The following is a 19,521-nucleotide window of genomic DNA, read 5'->3' on the forward strand; positions in this document are numbered from 1 at the left end:
TCAAGAGGTTTTATTATTTAGCATCATTATTCCTTTTCCTGTGTGTTTGTTAAATAAATAGTTTTTATCTCTTTCACTTTCCTGTGAGGAAAATTTATTTTTTCCTGAACCTGGTGTGGGAGGGCTGGTTATAGCCTGCCTTCTCTCAGAGGATGTATTTCTAGATTTGGCCAAACCGGCACAAATGTAGTGGCACCCAACTGCGTGGCTCAAAGGAAAGTGAAAAGCCTGTGCTAATTACATTTTGGTTTGAATTTACTTACTCTGTGCTGGGGTAAAATAGTCACCATGTTGGTTGAGTTCATAACGTTTCTCTGGCTTGATGTACTCATGTCTTTCTGGTCCGTAGGCTTGTTTAAGGTACTAGTGCCTTTCTGGTCCCTAGGCCTATTTGCCTGTCCACAAGCTGGTCCGATCTTATCCTTGATAAGGAATTTTTGCAGCGCAGAGGCACGAATTTGGATTTCTGTTTTGCTGTGCTCAGTGATAATGATTTATAAGAAGTTGACAGAGGTACAGGCAGCTGTTTGAAGTGTGTATGATATGTGGTTTCTCCGTCCTAACCCCAGTCCTAGCTTCAGTAGCCTGTTTTGGGAATTTATTAGTAATTGCACCCAGATTGTTAGAAGAGGAGGAGATGGGGTTTCCCTTCCCTTTAAATTTGATAGGTTATCTTTTGAGAATACCATCCAGGGGAAATTGAACAAAGACATCATCCTCCTGGTATTTAATCTGGTAATCTTCCTCTATATGATTCGCAGCTTCTCTAGAGTAAGAGCTCACATTTCCAGGGTGACTGCCAAGACACCTGACCCAGCGGTGGAAAATCCTGAGTGGTGTGGGGAATGGGAAGATATGGGCCAAATCCTGAAGAAATTCTCTGACCCAGTGGTTTGCAATTTCTCCCCTGAAGAAGTTCAGAAACCAGCTGAGGTGGCAAAATATCTGAAAGAGAAATACAATGACAATTCTAATGAGAAAAAGCTCATTGCAATATGTTGGGCTTTGGCATATGCCTATCGCACACTGCAGCAGGTAAAGGTAGAGGGGCAGGAAGATAAATCAGCAAAGCCTGCAAACACCCCAGTCACTCAGACTGCAGCCAAACCAGACAGCAAGCCCAAACCAGATGGAGAGTCTAAGCCATTGGCAGTGGCTCCTGTCACGAGAAAAAAGCACACTACCAAAACTGATTGCCCAGCGAAAGATGATGATGATGCAGGGGAAGGAACCTCAAAGCCATCAACTGACTCAGGCACAGAAACCATTACTGAGTCCATGTCCATAAAGCACAGCTTAAGAAAGGACTGCACCCGAAGGTCTGATGAATCCATAATAAGTTGGATGGTCCGTATTTGGGATGCTGCAGGTGATGATGTAATGCTGGACAGTGCTGAAATGAGGCATTTGGGATCCCTGTCACGTGACCCAGTTATCGACCAAACGATGATAAGGGGGGCTGACTCTGCCAGTCTCTGGAGACGGGTCTTGAATGGTGCAAGGGATAGATATCTATGTGAAGATGATCTCTATATGCAGCAAACCCAGTGGAAGACCATGGAACAAGGGATCCAGTGCCTGAGAGAACTAGGGGTGGTAGAGATTGTCTTCACAGATGACCCAGGATTGAGGAGTCCAGACCGGGTCAGAGTTAGTCCATTCATGTGGCGAAAACTCAAGCGACTTGGGCCACAAGAATACGCTTCTGCTGTAGCAATAATGAAACCGAACTACGCTGCAAGTGAGACCGTGCAGGATATGGCAGTGAAGCTCCGAGCATATGCAGATTCTGTGCATGGCCCAACACATGCAAGAGTCTCAGCTGTGGAAACACGTATGCAGAAGCTGGAAGATAAAATAGAGAACATGCACCAGGAACTCAAGGAGGAGATCAAAGAGGGCCTTCTCCAAATCTCGGCAGTACAGGTCAGAGATTCTGATACCAAACGCGGACGCTCCCAAAAGAGAAGGTACATCCCACGAAGTGAGCTGTGGGATTTCCTGTGTGACGGTGGGGAAAACATGAGGAAGTGGGGTGGGCAGTCTACTTCTGCTCTGGCAGCACGAGTGCGTGAACTGAAGGAGCGCAAGTTGAAAGGAAGTTCTACCAAAAAGGAAGTAGCTCCAGTTGCCTGTAGCCAAACTGCCGGAAATGATGGAAAAGACGATGACATGTCCAATTCCCATGAAGGAACCTCTAAGATGCAGGCTCAGGGAAAGAAGGATAACCAGGCATAGAGGGGCCCTGCCTCTAGCCAGGTAGAGGCCAGGAAAAACTGTTTTTTGGACTGTGTGGATTCGTTGGCCTGGTACATCAGAACCACAGAAATATGATGCCTTGGTTGACACTGGTGTGCAGTGTACAATAATCCCATTGCAGCATGTGGGGGTAGATTCTGTTTCTATTGCTGGTGCAACAGGTGGATCACAAGATTTGAACTTGGTGGAAGCTGAGGTGAGCCTGACCAGACATGAGTGGAAGAGACATCTCATTGTGACTGGCCCAGAGGCCCCGTGCATTTTGGGCATAGACTTCCTCTGGAGCGGGTATTTCAGAGACCCAAAGGGACTCAAGTGGGCTTTTGGAATAGCTGCTGTGGAGACAGAGGGCATTAAGCAATTGAACACTCTGCCTGGACTATCAGAGAACCCATCTGTTTGGAAGAACAAAGAGTACCAATTGCTACCTCAACAGTGCATCGCCGACAGTACCAGACAACTCGAGATGCTGTGATTCCTATCCACAAGATGATTCGTGAGCTGGAGAGCCAAGGGGTGGTCAGCAAGACCCACTCACCCTTCAGTAGTCCCATTAGGCCTGTGCGCAAGTCTGATGGGGAATGGAGATTGACTATGGACTATTGTGCCTTGAATGAAGTGACTCCACCGCTGAGTGCTGCTGTGCCGGACATGTTGGAGCTCCAGTATGAGCTGGAGTCCAAAGCAGCGAAGTGGTACGCCACTATTGACATTGCCAATGCATTCTTCTCTATTCCTCTGGCAGCAGAGTGCAGGCCCTAGTTTGCTTTCACCTGGAGGGGCGTGCAGTACACCTGGAACCGACTGCCCCAGGGGTGGAAGCACAGTCCCACCATTTGCCATGGACTGATCCAGACTGCACTAGAAAAGGGTGAGGCTCCAGAACATCTGCAGTACATCGATGACATCATTGTGTGGGGGAACACCGCAACAGAAGTGTTTGAGAAAGGAGAGAAAGTTATCCGGATTCTCCTGGAAGCTGGTTTTGCCATCAAGAAGAGCAAAGTCAAGGGACCTGCCCGAGAGATCCAGTTCCTGGGAGTGAAACGGCAAGACGGATGGTGTCAGATTACCACTGAGGTCATCAATAAGATTACAGCAATGTCTCCACCAACCAACAAGACGCAAGCTTTCCTAGGTGCCATAGGTTTTTGGAGGATGCATATTCCTGAGTATAGCCAGATTGTGAGCCCAGTCCCCCCAGGGAGTCCTCTTTACCTGGTTACCCGCAAGAGAAACGATTTCTTTTGGGGCCCTGAACAGTGACAAGATTTTGCCCAAATCAAGCAGGAAATTGCTCACACCGTAGCCCTTGGCCCAGTCAGGACAGGACCAGAAGTGAAGAATGTCCTCTACTCTGCAGCCGGGAGCCATGGCCTGTCCTGGAGCCTTTGGCAGAGGGTGTCTGGTGAGACTCGAGGTCGACCACTGGGATTCTGGAACCAAAGCTACAGAGGGTCTGAAGCCAACTACACCCCAACAGAGAAGGAAATCTTGGCAGCCCATGAAGGAATCCAAGCCGCCTCAGAGGTAATTGGAACTGAGGCACAACTCCTCCTGGCACTCCGAGTACTGGTGCTGGGGTGGATGTTGAAAGCAAAGGTTCCCTCTACCCACCATGCCACCAATACGACATGGAGCAAATGGATTGCTCTCATCACACAGCGCGCCCGTATCGGAAAACTGAATCGCCCTGGGATTTTGGAAATAATCACAAATTGGCCTGAAGGTGAAAACTTTGGTCTCAGTGATGAAGAAGAACAAGAACAAGTGACACGCGCTGAAGAAGCTCCACCATACAACCAACTGCCATCTGAAGACACAGGCTACACTCTTTTCACTGACGGTTCTTGTTGCATCGTAGGGATGAAACAAATGTAGAAAGCAGCCGTATGGAGTCCCGCACGACGGGTTGCAGAAGCTAATGAAGGAGAAGGTGGATCAAGCCAGCTTGCTGAACTCAAAGCTGTTCAACTAGCCCTGGACATTGCTGAAAGAGAGAAGTGGCCAAAGCTATACTTCTACACTGATTCAGGGATGGTAGCCAGTGCTCTATGGGGATGGCTGGAAAAGTGGGAAAAAGCTAATTGGCAGCATAGGGGAAAACCAGTCTGGACTGCTGAAGAGTGGAAAGGCATCGCTGCCCGAGTAAGAAAGCCAGCTGTGAAAGTCTGCCATGTAGATGCCCATGTCCCCAAGAGTAGGGTTAATGAGGAGCACCAAAACAACAATCAGGTAGATCAGGCTGCAAAGATAGAAGTGTCACAGATAGACTTAGATTGGGTACATAAAGGAGAGTTGTTCCTAGCTCGATGGGCCCATGATGCCTCAGGTCATCAGGGCAGAGATGCCACCTATAAGTGGGCACGAGATCAAGGGGTGGATCTAACCATGGACAGTATCTCCCAGGTTATCCATGATTGTGAGACATGCGCTGCGATCAAGCAGGCCAAGCGGGTGAAGCCTCTGTGGTATGGTGGGCGATGGTCCAAATACAAGTATGGGGAGGCCTGGCAGATTGATTACATCACACTGCCTCAAACCCGCCAAGGCAAGTGCTGTGTGCTCACAATGCTCACTCCTCACGGTACTGCCCGGAACACCATCCTGGGTCTTGAAAAACAAGTCCTTTGGAGGCATGGTAGCCCTGAGAGAATCAAGTCTGACAATGGGACTCATTTTAAGAATAGCCTTCATTAACACCTGGGCTAGAGAACATGGCATTGAGTGGGTGTACCGTATCCCTTACCATGCACCAGCTGCAGGCAAAGTGGAACGGTGCAATGGATTGCTGAAAACCACCCTGAAGGCACTAGGTGGGGGAACTTTCAAAAATTGGGAGCAGCATCTGGCAAAGGCCACCTGGTTAGTTAACACCTGAGGTTCCACCAGTAGAGCTGGTCCAGCCTCAATCTGAATCCCTGCATACAGTAGATGGAGATAAGGTCCCAGTGGTGCAGGTTAGAGGTCTGTTAGGAAAGACTGTGTGGGTTAATTCTGCTTCGAGTACAGACAAACCCATCCATGGGGTTGTTTTTGCTCAGGGACCTGGCTGCACATGGTGGGTAATGCAGAAAGATGGAACAACACGTTGTGTACCGCAGGGAGATCTGATTGTTGTGTGAAAACCACCTGTAATGTGGAATGCCTGTATACCACTGCTTGCTGAGTGTCACTGTCACTGTGCATAGCTGTGTATATATATATATATGTATGTATTAATGTGTGTGTGTAGAATTAGAATATATTAGGTTAGGCATTGAGCCAAAAATATGGGATAAGGGGTGGAATGTCTTGGGGTGACTTTATGATGTGTATCCCATATCGCTGCCCTATGCCCAGAAATTAATTTTTGTGCCTTTCTATGCCTTTAACCTGATCCTGAGAGGGGGAAGGAAAAACTGAGTAAAACTTTTTCAAAGCAGTTTGCAGCTTGTTCAAGGTCACACAGAGATAGAGACTTTTTTTTCAGCTGTGGCAGGAGAGCGAGAGGGAAGGGAAGCGCCCGGTTTGGTTTTCCTTTCCAGCCAGCTTTCAGCAGTTTTTTTCCCCCAGCTCCTTTTCCTCTGGAGAGTTGAACTTTTGTTTTCCTGGGACTTCGTTTTTTTCCTTTTCTCCTGCTGGACTGTTTCAACATCAGAATACATTGGGAGGACTTTCCACCGAGGCCTTGGCCCTGGAGGTGGGCCCACCACCCTGTCCCAGCTCCAAGGAGGGGGAAAGAGAGATCTATGGAAGGACTCTGAATTTTCCCCCAGGTTTCTCTCAGCAGATCAAGAGGTTTTATTATTTAGCATCATTATTCCTTTTCCTGTGTGTTTGTTAAATAAATAGTTTTTATCTCTTTCACTTTCCTGTGAGGAAAATTTATTTTTTCCTGAACCTGGTGTGGGAGGGCTGGTTATAGCCTGCCTTCTCTCAGAGAATATATTTCTAGATTTGGCCAAACCGGCACAGCAGATCTTTATTCCATGACTTTGAAATGCTTGAGTTTGCAGCAGATGCCAGGCTTGCAGAGGAGCCCTGAGGATGTAACATAAGTTACGGAGGCTTTTGCATGTAAGAACTTTCTAAATGAGCATCCATTAGGGCTTCTGCTTTGTCAGTTAAATGGAAATCCCAGCTTACCTGGCTCTGACAAAAACCTTTTGTCACAAAATTACTATGTTATTACTGGTTTTGTAAAGGAGGAGGACTGACTCTACTTTGTGCTCTGAGGGTGGCCTCAAATGAGTGGAAACACTTTTTCTATTTGTTTTTCAACCACTTGAAAGCCTTTAACAATATTTTTCCAAACTGTTTAGCTTAGAAGGTTTTTTGCTTAACAACTGTATGGATTCAGAGTGATCTGATTTTGTCCTCTTTGTCCAGATTTCTCCTCACTTGCCATTTGTGTGGGTTTTTGACAGGTTTTGTAGCAAGACATAAAGCAACTGTCTTTACATGCAGATGGAGACAATGTGCTTCAGTATTGTGAAGATGAAGTTGTGTTTCAGTGGTAACCCACCGCGTCGGCCAGAACATTTTGGAAGGTTCCAAGTCACAAATGTCAAAGAAGAAATAACTTTATTCTCTTACTTCAAAGGGAGGTCTTGGGGCCTCCATTTCTGAGGGAGCAGAAGTCACATACTGTGAGAAATGGCAGTGGAGGGGCAGGTGCCTTTGACCAGTTAAACTCTGCACCTTCCACAGAAACCCTTTTTGTGGCATTGGAGATAAATATTTGGTGTCCAGGTGTTTTGTTGTCACCTCTGTGTGAGAATGAGGCAGTCTTCTCGAGAGCCTGGAGTACTGTGGGGTCATTAACAATTGCTTTCCAGCCTTCAAGTGGGAAGCTTTCAGAGAAAAATGTTTTTCTTAGCTGCTCTCTGTGCCTTTCACCTGGAATCAATGGCTGCCTTTGTGAGTGTCTTGTGAAATGAGGGGAAGCAGCTGTCCTTAGTAAATCCTTTCTTCAGCTGTTACACATAGATGAGTAACTTCTAAAATGTAGCAATATGTAGAATTTTTTATCTTCCAAAATGTATTTGATTTCTGTTTTTTTAATCTCCTCACATGGAAAACTGTTAACCTCTCTTGTTGTTTTGCTACTTACATGAACCTTCCCAATTTTCTAGCAGGAATTCACTCAAGAACCTGGATGACTTTGTAGGTAGACTTTTCCCACTCTGTGACTTGTATCTCACCTTTGCTTTCTGATCTTTTATCTTCCTTTGTAATTCTTAGCTTTTTTTGTTTGTGTAGGATGCTGTTGAAGTACTTGGAACTCTTCAGTTGCCACATGACTCTTGCTGAAGCACTGTCTCTATGCTTCTATCTGAAATCTTGAAATCCATTAGGAGGTTGTCCTCCTTTTCCTTTTTCACCAATAGACTTTTTTCCGTTCTCTCTCTTGGAGATCAAACAGCTTTCAAGTCTAGCATTTTCTAGATTGCTCCGCTTTGCTTCTAGCTAATTCACTACTTCAAACTTCTAAAATGTGTTCTTAATGGATTTACATGCTGGTGTTAGCTAAATTCTTTTATTCTTGAACCTTGAAACCCACACTTAGGAGCATGAGTCTGGTAATTGTTTAGTCTAGACCTTCTGTTCTCCCATTGATCTTACTTTGGTGTCCGGGTAATCTTGAAGTTCCATCTCCAACATGTAATGACAGGAGGTTGTGTATTGTCCCAGAAATGGTTACCTCAGTTATTCTGGTAGATCTCATGCTTTCTAGGATATTTTCCAGTATACTTTTTGGTTGTGCTGGCAGGTGGCTTTTTTAGCATGCTGCGGATTTTGACTGTGTTCGGGGCTTTTTCCAATTTCATCTGGAAGCTCCTGTTGTAACTTGTTTACTTCTGTATTTATTTTACTGCTATTATATTTCCAAACTGGTAAGCCTGTCCAGCTGTTTTGCCTTGCCATGGCCATTATGGCTTGTTCATTGTTGTATAGTTTTGTCCCCACAGAGGTTTTCCAGCACATTTTTTTAGTACCATCTGAACGATGAATATGCATTTTTAGTTTGTATCATTTGAAAAGGAGGGCCACATTAAAATTAATAAATGGACAAGCTGAAGCTTGAGGGCTCTGTCCTCTGCTGGCTCTCTACTCTGTTTTGGGGGTAGTAGCCACTGTTGTGTGGCTATTGGTGACCTGCACCTTTTTGCTTCTGGATTTGTGTGTTTATTTGGGCTAAGATGGATAGACTAGACCAAATCCCAGTCAACTCTTACTATAGAGAAATAAATTAGTGTTAAAATAGTTTATTTAAACTTATTAATGTAGTACTATCTTGCAGTTTTGCTTTTTTTTTTTTTTTTTTTTGGAGCAGCTATGACGGACACTGTTGAATTTTAGTGCCTTGTTGGTTGTCTTCCTCATTAATGTGTTTAAATAGATGGTCTGAGTTTCAGGTAGGGAAGGACTGACCTGGTCACTTTTTAATGCATCTGGAGTGTTTTGAGGTCTTAAGATTTGGGGGGTTTTGCTTGCTTATTTCAAGGTGGTTTACTCATAAAATTAAAGCTTGCTTCCCTTTTACTCACACTGTCTGAATTGCTACTTATTTCTGTCTGGGACCCAGATTTGCCTTTAAGCAATAATTGTTGCTCCTACTTCTGATACTTTTTTCCTCATGTTTCTGTTCCAGACAATTGTTTGGAAGTGTGATCAAACAGATCAGTAAATTCTGTGTGGGGTAACAAACTGTAGCTCAGCAAGTCCTTGGAGTTTTGCGGGAGATGGGGCTGGGGATAAAAAAAGTAGTAGCACTGTTTCTACTTCTTTTTCCTTTCTCCCAGATCAAGCACTGCAACTAGCAGAAACTTTACTACCTCTTCAAAATCATCAGCAAGTTCTTATTCCTCAGTGTCTGCCACTTCTGTCATTACTAACGGTGATAGCAGTAACTCCTATGGACTGAACAGCTCCCACCTGGGCAGGGGGTAAGAGCAGGAATGTTCTTTTTGTTTCGTCACCCTTCATGTGAGTGATCCCATGCATCCTTGCCTGTATGGAAAAGGAGTGTGATGGTGCCCTAGAGGAGTTCTACTACTCTTGTGTACCTGTTTACCAAACTTTGCTTTTTGAAACCACTGCCTTCTGCTGTTCCTTGCTCACTTGCGAAAGTAGTGCATGTTCCAGAGCGTACTAACTGCCAGAGCATTGCCTGTTTTTTGAGGTGACTTGGAGCATGAGGGGAAGGGATTATATTCTTTTGTCTATGTGCCACTAAGGTAGAAGCCTTTCCAGGTACAGATCATAATTTTCTTATTATTTCTTAAAGTGTATTATATAGACCCTTGCTGCATTAGGATAGTGTGCTGTATGCTTACAGACAGAGGAAATGAACGTGTTATGAGCCGTAAATTAATAATAGACTTTGTAAGGATTAATGTTTCCAAAGTTAGCACATACACTTCATGTTCCTGGTATTCAGCATTAGCCCCTATGAAGCAGCAGAAACGGGTAGCCTGGTTAAAAAATTTCAGTACACAGTTTTCTGACTTGTATTTGATGTGACTTTTAAGTAGCATTGAGACTCAACAAACTCATCGTGGAGTTCACTGTATTGTCTTTTTTTCCAGAGGTTCTGGATTTGTCTGTAACTCTTACAACTGCAGGGACAGTGCTTCCCTGTCACAACCTGGACTCTGTGGACTCAGTAACCTTGGAAACACCTGCTTCATGAATTCTGCGTTACAGGTAAGAATTAGAAAGAGCCCTCATTAGAATTAAATAAAAGATCAGTCTCATAGATATTGTGGATTAAAATATGTGAAAAGAAAAGAATATATTTATGTGGTTCCATGAGGAGACTGCACCTCAAAAAAAAAAAAAACCAGACTGAAAAATCAGTTCATGTTTAGTTTGGCTTATGTTTAGCACATTAGTACTATAAAACTTACTACAGTATTAGGGACTGAATCTAAAATATGTGGCATCTGAAATGGCCTGGGGACGTTGTACAAAACAGATGCCTGACTGTAACATAAGGTCCCACTGCTGTCCCCTGCCAAAAATGGGCTGGCATGGAGGATGTTTTGACTTGTGTGGGCTGCACAAGTGACCTGAGCAGGTCACTGCATGCAGTTCTAGGCCTGTGTTAAAGATTCTTGAAAAATTAAGGGCATGAAAAGCCACAGGAAGGGTTCAGGTTCATTGTGCAAGGTGTTAAGGTTGAAACAGTGATGCAAAGCTAATAATTATTTCTTTACTTTTAAACTTAATTTTCTTAGGATTATTTATTTGATTTTAAAGAATGCAGAAACTTGGTAGGGTTAGTTTTTGGCTAAGAAGTTCAGACAGAATATGAGACAAATTGTATGAACTTTGATTTAAGGAATGGGCAAACTTCTGGTGTGGTACCAGTGGTGTGAAATTACTTCAGTCACTCTGTGATGGCTTTGAAATCTGGAACAGGTCTTAAAATAACTGTAATGCATTATGCATGTGGTATTCAGAACACCACAATAAACTTGGACTGCCTTGCTTTTTGTTCAACATGACTATTTTCAGTTGTGTCATTGTAACCTTAAGCCACTTTATGTTTTCTTGGACTTAGCTAAGAGACAACTTCAAAATTTTTTTTGTAAAGGTGATTTAATTCAAACATACTTCAGTGTTAAATTTTACTTTCTTGTATTTACAGTTGTGCTTTCATTTTCTAGATATCAGTCTTCCAAATGCAGATTTCTGCCTTAATTTTTTTGTTTGTTTGTTTTTGTTTTGTTTTGTTTTTTTTTGTTTTACTAAACATGTTCTTAAGTCTTGCCAGTTTTGTGAACTTGGTACATGTCCTGATGTGAAAGTTGGTTTTGTTGTTTTGTTGTCACACGTATCTTTTGTCCTGTGAAGTAAATTAATTTTCCTAATACTTTTTCAGTGCCTGAGCAATACTCCTCCTCTGACTGACTATTTCCTGGAAGATAAATATGAAGCTGAAATAAATCAGAACAACCCACTGGGGATGAGGGGAGAAATTGCAGAAGCCTATGCAGATCTCATTAAACAGATGTGGTCTGGGAGACAGTCTCATGTGGCCCCACGTATGTTTAAAGTAAGTGTGCCATGTTCCTGTAGCACAACTCTGGGACAGAAGAAACAGTGAAAGCGTAACATATTCTGATGTAATGAAGGCAGTAAGGACAGAATTGCTCCAGTGTTTCATGTTTTGCATAAATGCTTTTTAAGGTACAGGGAGGAACTTGCCAGTGAGTAGTGTCCTTCCTCAGAGTTGGCTACTGCTTTTTAATGTTACTTAGTAAATGACCTGCCAGCCTGAGAGCTGTTTACAGATGAATCAGAATGATCTTTGCTGCAAAACTAGGCATGGTCATATGAATTGCCAGTTGTGAACTTTGGTTAGTGAGAAAAGGTGTGCAAGTCACAAATCCAAAAAATTAAATTAAAAAGTGAAGAGCAAAATGCATCTCCTTGTCTATAACTCTGTTTATTGGTGTAATGTTCTCATTGCTTCAGTGTGAAGAGCTGCTTTCAGCTGAATTACTGAAAGTAGCTGGGGAAATTGTTCTGGCACGTTTCCCTGCATTAGCATCCAGTTCACCATGGCCTGCTGCCAACAGTAGGTAGTGGGGAGCTGATCTCTGCAAAAGCCATGACCTGAGTGTTTTATATCCCCTCACTTTTGCCTTCGTGTTTCAGACACAGGTTGGGCGATTCGCTCCTCAGTTTTCAGGATACCAGCAGCAGGATTCCCAGGAGCTCTTGGCTTTTCTACTAGATGGCTTGCATGAGGATTTGAACAGAGTGAAGAAGAAGCCCTACTTGGAGCTGAAGGATGCCAATGGCAGACCTGATTCGGTACAGTGCCCTTTACTTGAGGATAGGGCCCAGTGCTTCTTCCCAGGGCATTTAGTTGGGTTCTGGGATGCTTCCTGGCCTTCCCGCTCACAGGCTGCACCAACATCCTTCCTACAGAGCAGTGTCCCTGGCACAGGAGAACCTTGTCATGCCTTGGGGCACTCTACCTAAATAGAGAAAAGTAATTCTCTCATGAGGTTTACCTGATAGAGGCCCAGTAAGTTTCTTGTGTTCAGTTTTCTTCCTGAGACTAGATTTCTCATGCTAAGAGCATGCCCTTTGGTAAGGAGTTTATAAGTTGTCTTGTGAAAGTCTTCAGGGGATTGTAATTTGTCTCCTTTTAGACTTTCTTTGTGAAATATGGCCATCATTCTCCAAGAAGAAAAACCTCTTTACTTTTTTCTTGAAATCTGTAACTGCAGTTGCCTTTCCAAAGCAAGAGGCAGCACTCCATTCCTCCTGGGGAGTGGAGCATATCTGGTTGTCCTGAAGAGCAGCATGTGACCCTGTTACTGTCCTCTCAGCTCCATTCATGCTTCTGGCATTGTGTGCACCAAGGAATGCCTGTTCAAACTCAGCTAAAGTGGATAGATTAAATTTGACTTGATGCAAGGCCTTAATTTCAGTGAGAAGAAATCCCAGTTAGGTTGGACATACTGGTAGAGCCCCTTCCCTATGAAATTGACCTATCAGTATCGATTTTCCAAGTTTTCTTTGGAACCTGGTGCTCACCATGCTGTAGAAATCTTTGCAAGAAATAACTTCTAATATGTTTTTTAAAATTATTTTTATAGGAGGTGGCAAAAGAGGCATGGGAGAATCATAGGCTGAGGAATGATTCCATCATTGTGGATATTTTTCATGGTCTTTTCAAGTCTACCCTTGTTTGTCCCAAATGCTCCAAAGTTTCTGTCACCTTTGATCCCTTCTGTTACTTAACTCTCCCACTGCCCTTGAGGAGGGACCGTCACATGGAAGTTACCCTGGTATATGCAGACCCACAGCGCAGACCTGTCCAGGTGAGGCATGTTGAAGACACACATTTCTTTAAGTCATCTGAGTTCTTTTAGGTTTTGAAGTTGACACTCTCAAAGTGATCTAAAGGACATTGATGTCCACCTTTGAGGTAGTATGGGTTTTTTAATGAAAAATCTGGCATGTGAAATCAAGTGACTTTGTGAAAGCTTGGCTCATGAAACTAAGGTCATGGTCAGCTGGAAGTGGCTTCCTGTGGTGAATGTGCTGCTCCCTGAAAGCAGCAATGTGCTTGCACTGTCATGTTTACCTTGGAAAATGTAAAGATGTAACTTACATTGTGTGCTGGGGCATACAGCATCACCAGCCTGTCAAGGGAGGGGACTGTCCCACTCTGCTCTGCACTGTGGCAGCCTCACCTCAAGTGCTGGGAGCAGTTTAGGTCATCACAATATAAAAAAGACATGACTCTGTTAATAGAGACTGTCCAAAGAGAGCCCTGAGGATGGGGAAGGGTCTGGAGGGGAAGCCTTATGATATCACTGGGTTTGTTCAGCCTGGAGGAGACTGAGGGGAGAGACTTCACTGTGGTCTTCAACATCCTCACAGAGGGAAGCGGAGGGGCAGGTACTGACCTGGTCACTGTTGTGACCAGGGACAGGACCCGAGGGAATGGCCTGAAGCTGAGTCAGGAGAGGTTTAGGTTGGGTATCAGGAAAAGGTTTTTCACCCAGGGGGTAGTTGGGCACTGGAACAGACTCCCCAGGTTAGTGGTCACAGCACCAAGCCTATCAGTTCAAGGAATGTTTGGGCAAGGCTTTCAGGCACATGGTGGGATTCTTGGGGTGTCCTGTGCAGGGCCAGGAGTTGGGCTTGATCCTTATGGGTCCCTTCCAATTCAGCATATTCTATGGTTCTGTGATTCTAAATGGGTAAGGCCTTTGAATTTCAAACAGAATTGAAAAGTGATTCCTCTTGGGGAAAAAATAGAAAAATGACATGTTTGCTTTTTCAGCCTCCTCAATAGACTGGTTTTAAATGTTCCCCCCCACTTCATTTTCAAATGGACACACACATCCCTAAAGTAGCCTTGTGCTTGCCACACATCAGAGAAGCACAAGCTGGGGCGCTCAGGCAGAGTGACTGGATGTCCTGATGCAGTTTTGGTGGAACTGATTTGCAGTATTTCCATATCTGTCAAGTTTTGTGCCTTGACCTTTAGTAGTAATGAAGAGAATGGCTCTAAGATGTTTTTTATCACAGAAAGAAACAGCAGTTTTATGTTCTGAGTAAGCTGCTGTGTCTGGTGATTTTTTTTTTTCTGGGTGTTACTACTGCTGAGCCTGATCACAGCAGAAGGCCAGCTGTTCAAGGCTTTCATTCCCTCCAAATCCCTGCTTTGTAAGGTAAAGCTGAGATCCAGAAGGCATTGAAGTGTGTGGTTATGACCTTGACTTCAGCAGAACTCCTATGAATTAAAGGTTAAGGAGTTTTAAGATTTTATTTCCATTTTCTTGCTCTCTGCCTTGCATGGGTTTGTTTTGCCTGGTGTAAGCATAACATTATCTTTGTTTCTAGTACCGGGTTGTGGTGCCAGTGATGGGGGCCATCTTGGATCTGTGTGAATCACTTTCCAAACTCTCTGGTGTTCCTGCAGAAAATGTAAGGATAAATGAAGACAGTAATTTTGATAAATGTTTGTTTTTCTTGAAGCATTTTGGTGGCTTAGCTTTTATATGGGTGATAAGCTGAACTTAATGGGTTAGTGACAAAACTGTAACAAGTTAAAATGCTGTTCTTTGCTCCTAGAATTAAAAAGATGCATGAAACAGTCTGTTTATTCTGATAGTTCCATTGCAGTAGAGAGGTTTAAGAGAAGGGACAGAAAAGTAAAGTACAACTGATGTTGGTGTGCTGACAATTGCGATACAGAATTGGAATACACTGTTGCTTGAATTTAAAAGTAGTTTGCCTAAATTTATGTAAGCTTTTACTGTAATCACTTTGCAAATATCACTTGCTGTCCTAGATGGTGGTGACAGACGTGTATAATCACCGATTCCACAAAATCTTCCAAATGGATGAAGGTTTAAATCATATCATGCCAAAAGACGACATCTTTGTGTGAGTAACCTGGGAAAATACCACATGTGAAGAATACTGCAAAACATTTGCTTTGGTTTCAGGTTCTAAAACCCTATTCCTGTTCCCTCCCAAAACCTAAGGCTTCTTGTAGACCTTCTGCATGACTCAGCAGTAATGCAGCACTGCTCTTACCAGCAGATAAGCATGTGCAGTGTTCAGTAGGTATTTTTCTAACACAGGAAGTTATGGCCCTTCAGTCATAATGAACTTTTAGTTTGGTCTGTGTTATGCGGTTTAGAACTTCCTACAAGCCTCTTTCAGATATAATTATGTCTGGATTACAGTCATGCTCTCACTGACATTTTTAGTTTTGCTCAAGCTTGTTGTTCTTGTGTTTTCCAAATCAGCCAAAAGCCTTGGGTTGTTATTAGGATAGTATGAAGTCTAAGGTGTTGTACTCTGCCTTTCCAAAATCCATCATAGCTGTTAGAGCACCATGACTGGGGGTTCTTCATAGATACCTAAATTGTGGTTGTGAGGGCCTTGAGCAAAGCTGAGGATTTGGTTGCACTTGATGTTCTACCTGTGTGTGGCAGGTGAGGTATTTCCAGTCACCTCTGATATCTGCTGAGGTGAGGAGAGCAAAAGTTGTGTTCCTCTATTGCAGCTGAAATGTGAGAACATTCCAGTGCAAGAATATTGCTGCCATGAAATTGTTGGGTCTGTGTGCAGACCTGCACTGACATTCTGTGGTGCTGTGTGAACCTTTCACAGGGTGGTTTGCTGTGACATACTGGTGCCATTTGTCCTGCTGTCTGTTGTGACCTTATTGCTGAGACGTAATGAAGAAGTTTTGTAAAAGTTTTTGTCATGTTGTTGTTGTCTTCAATTGTGTGACCAGTTAGGATGCCTGGGAAGGACGTTTGTCTTCTGTGAAGTCTGTTTGGGAGGGTGTTGTAGAGTGTTAGTCTGTAAGTCTGTCTCTTCAGCAAGTAAAACATTTTAAAAACAAGAAGCATGATATTACAGTGGTAATTGCAAAAAAGCCCTGCTTTCATACAGGCATAGCATGTTGTAAATCCCTCTACAGAAAACAACTGTCTGAATCAGGTCTGCTCTGGGGTGTGGGGGAAGCATTGGCTGAACTGCAGCTCCCAAGTGTATTTTCCTTTGCAATTGCCACTTCCTTTCATGTGAAGGACAACTGTAAATGAGGTGCTGCTGTGATTCACAGTGAGTGAACTGAGCTGGGTTAAAAATAGCCTTCCAAGGAAGAGGAGAGGTAGCAGGAGGAAGTTTTGCAAATCCTCTTTTTCCATGTACACCCTCCAAGATCTTTTCAGTGCTGAGGGGCAAGAGCAAGCAGCCAGGCACCAGGGCAAGAATTAGGAAAAAGCTGCTCATAGGAAGTCCCTTTAATGGGTAATGCTGCCAGGAAAAAGATATATAAAGTAATATTCTAACTACAGCTAAAAATCAGCATCCTTTTATTGAAAGGAAGTCTTGTCTCAAAAAACCAGCAGAGAAACACTTGTTCATAAAGAGGAACATTTTTTAAAGGCAAATGCATAATTACTTATAGTGTGGACATTCTACCTGCCTTGTCTGGTTATAAAAAGTCTGCTGTTAGGCGTTCTAAGATTTAATTAAATCATTCAAGGAATGTAATAGTAGTGTGAAGGTTCTTTAATTCCATTTTGTTTCTATTATTTTTTTGTCCTGCCAGCTTCAAGACGTGTTTTCCATTAGGGGAATGTACTTGTAGTCAGGGATGTACATCTCTGCCTTCTGCTTCTTCCAGAAAGGATGATTTTACAGTTAAAGAGGAACTTGTCAAGTGCTGCTCAAGCTGTCGTGTTTCTGGCAGAAGTTTTGGACAGTGATGTGGCAGATCAGGTTTCTGCCCTCCTGCAGGTGCTGTGTGATGTGTGGCTGGGGAGTGTGGTATGTGGTGGTTGTTTGTTCAGACTGCTGCTGCCAATAACTTCAGGAGTTTCTGATATCTCAGCAACTTCTTAGATTACAGGCAAATATCGTCCTGTTTATTAAAGGGAGAAATAAAAAATATTTTAAAAAATGTAAGTCTTTCAGAACCTTCCACCTTTAAAGAATGAGCTTGTTTCCACTTGAAATGTTGAGAAACATTTCCCCAAAGTCAAAGAATAAGAGTTTCTCACTAAAAAGTATATTTTTCTTCTTAAATTAAGGCCAATTCTTTAGAGAAGTGACAGGAAATGACTTGCTGCTTATGACTTTAAGGATGCTCTGTATGCCTCCATAGTCCATGAAATGTCCAGCTTGGAAAAGGTGCTCCTGCAGTGGTAATGGAGCTGTGGGGTGTATCACTGGTTACACTGAGTGATGCATCTCTCTCCTGTTCCTGAAAAAAAACTGTATCAATTAATGAAGGGGAACAGATGCCTTTTATTAGAAAGTACAACAGTGGTAGGGTTTTACAGTCACAGTATTTTCACCCAGAATTCACAACTGAAATAAATAACCTAAAAAGGACTCAATAAACCACACTAACTAAATCAAACATCTGTTTGCACTACATTTATACTAGATATTGCCACAAAAGAAACTCTTAAGAACACTTTCTAGAGTGTTGGGCTGACAAGATAGCAATTGCTTTTTAAGAAAGGAAGAATTGTTCTGGAAGCTGCTGGCCTACCATGTTTTGAAAACCTAAATTTTTCCTAGGATTTGTTTGAATCACTTAATAGCCTTGTGTGGTAAGACTAAAACATACCAGCTTCTAGGAAAGTCTAGGGAAATAGAAGTTACAGAATGGATGGGTTTTTTAGCAGCATTACTTACATTATAAATCAAATAGGAAAGCTGCATCATTTCAGGGTATTGGGCTCTGTGCAGCAAAGCCAAGTGAGAGCTATGTCAGCTGTCAGGTGGGAAAAACAAACTCGAGAGGGATTATCTGGTAGTCCTGGCACCTTTTGCAGCGTATGTTCTTAGGTTCTAAATGTTAACCTAGATGTGTTTCAAGTTGACGTATGGTGCAACCTGGGATATGACTGTGTACCATTAGTTAATCCTTTTTATTCAAGGAAAAGATGTTTCCTAGAATCAAAGTGTCTCTTGTATTTAGATGATACTTCATGATACTTGCTGTCTCATGTACTTGAACTCTAATTCATGTTTTATTGATTCTGTCCCTTTTATATACTCACTGTGTGCTCTTATTTCCAAGCAATGTCCAGTGGCGAGACTTCCCTGTGGGAAACTGTAATGTGTACATCTCGCTCCTTGTTTTCAGTAGTTGCAGTTAGATGCTATGTTTCTTTCACTGGTTAGAAAACAAAGGGAAAACTACCCAAACCAGAGTTAAATCAGTACAGCATATTCAGAAATAGATATTTCTTATGTATATTTCCCCAGAACTTGTGTGCATTCCCCATTGCATTACATTTTGAAATTACAGATGGCTCCGTGTGTCCTATTGGTTTTTGAGGTCTTTTTCTGAAGGATTTTGTTGCCTAGTCTTTGAATTGGGGTGAGCTCACGGGCCTTCTCTTTTGTTCTTCCTGATAGCCACACCAGAGTGAATTCTGAGAGAAGCTGTGATAAACTGAAGACTGCATCCTTCCATTTAAATAATCTTTTTAAAAGGTGTAACAGTTTCCTCACCTGAAAAGCACTCCTCCCTTCCACTGGCAAAAGCAAACCAAGGTTGTTTTAGTAATCATCTGTGGTTGTTTTCTGGACTCTAGGAATCCAAAGAATGAGTGAGTAATGATAGGGCAGTACAAAGCCCCGGGGCTCTGAGTTCATGAGCAGCTGCCATCTGATTGTTCCTTTGTTCCTTGCTCTCATTTGTCCCCCTCTAAACACGACATTGCTCTGAGTCCAGCAGATCTTCCACCTGTGATCACCTTTGTGGCTGTCTCCTGTAACAGAAATCAGTTGTTTCAGTGGTTCTAAAGCTGTAGGATCTGGTTGTAACTTAAACTGGCAGTTCTTGCCTTCTGTACGTTTCTTAGCATCATCTTAAGTCTCAGGACTGAAAAAATTTAAATATAAATGTCAGTCTCTTACAGTGTTTCTGCAGGTTTGGTTTGCTGAGAGCAGTAGCCAGGCCTGCCTGTGACAACAACACCCCTGTGGTTTCACAGACTTCTGATTTTATTGTATTGTGCACTGGCCAGCTGGCAACACACAATTCAAAATTTGGAAACTCTTAACACTGCAGGAGATATGTGCTCCAGCAGGGCTGTGATTAAAAAAAAAAAAAAAATCAGTTCTTTTGTACTGGTGTCTTGCTTTTGACATCAGTGTCTGTTGAGTCTCAGCTTGTGATTTGAGTCTCTGTTGGTTTGTTATTGAGGAGATCATGGATTTCCCTGAAGTGCTTGGGTTGGAAATGTCACTGAGCAG

At 43.0% G+C, this 19,521-nt stretch overlaps 1 protein-coding gene across 1 annotated transcript in view; it reads left to right on the forward strand.

The window, feature by feature from the left end:
- USP4 (ubiquitin specific peptidase 4) overlaps positions 1-19,521 on the forward strand; it is a 37,730-nt gene that overhangs the window by 8,159 nt on the left and 10,050 nt on the right. The window contains exons 7-13 of the mRNA XM_082288867.1: positions 9,048-9,191; positions 9,834-9,951; positions 11,132-11,305; positions 11,911-12,069; positions 12,864-13,088; positions 14,623-14,706; positions 15,074-15,168. Coding sequence (XP_082144993.1) covers positions 9,048-9,191; positions 9,834-9,951; positions 11,132-11,305; positions 11,911-12,069; positions 12,864-13,088; positions 14,623-14,706; positions 15,074-15,168 — 999 coding nt within the window. The remainder of the gene's footprint in view (positions 1-9,047; positions 9,192-9,833; positions 9,952-11,131; positions 11,306-11,910; positions 12,070-12,863; positions 13,089-14,622; positions 14,707-15,073; positions 15,169-19,521) is intronic.

This window comes from Coloeus monedula (genome assembly GCF_965178545.1).
Source record: "Coloeus monedula genome assembly, chromosome: 11".
Classification (NCBI taxonomy): domain Eukaryota; kingdom Metazoa; phylum Chordata; class Aves; order Passeriformes; family Corvidae; genus Coloeus; species Coloeus monedula.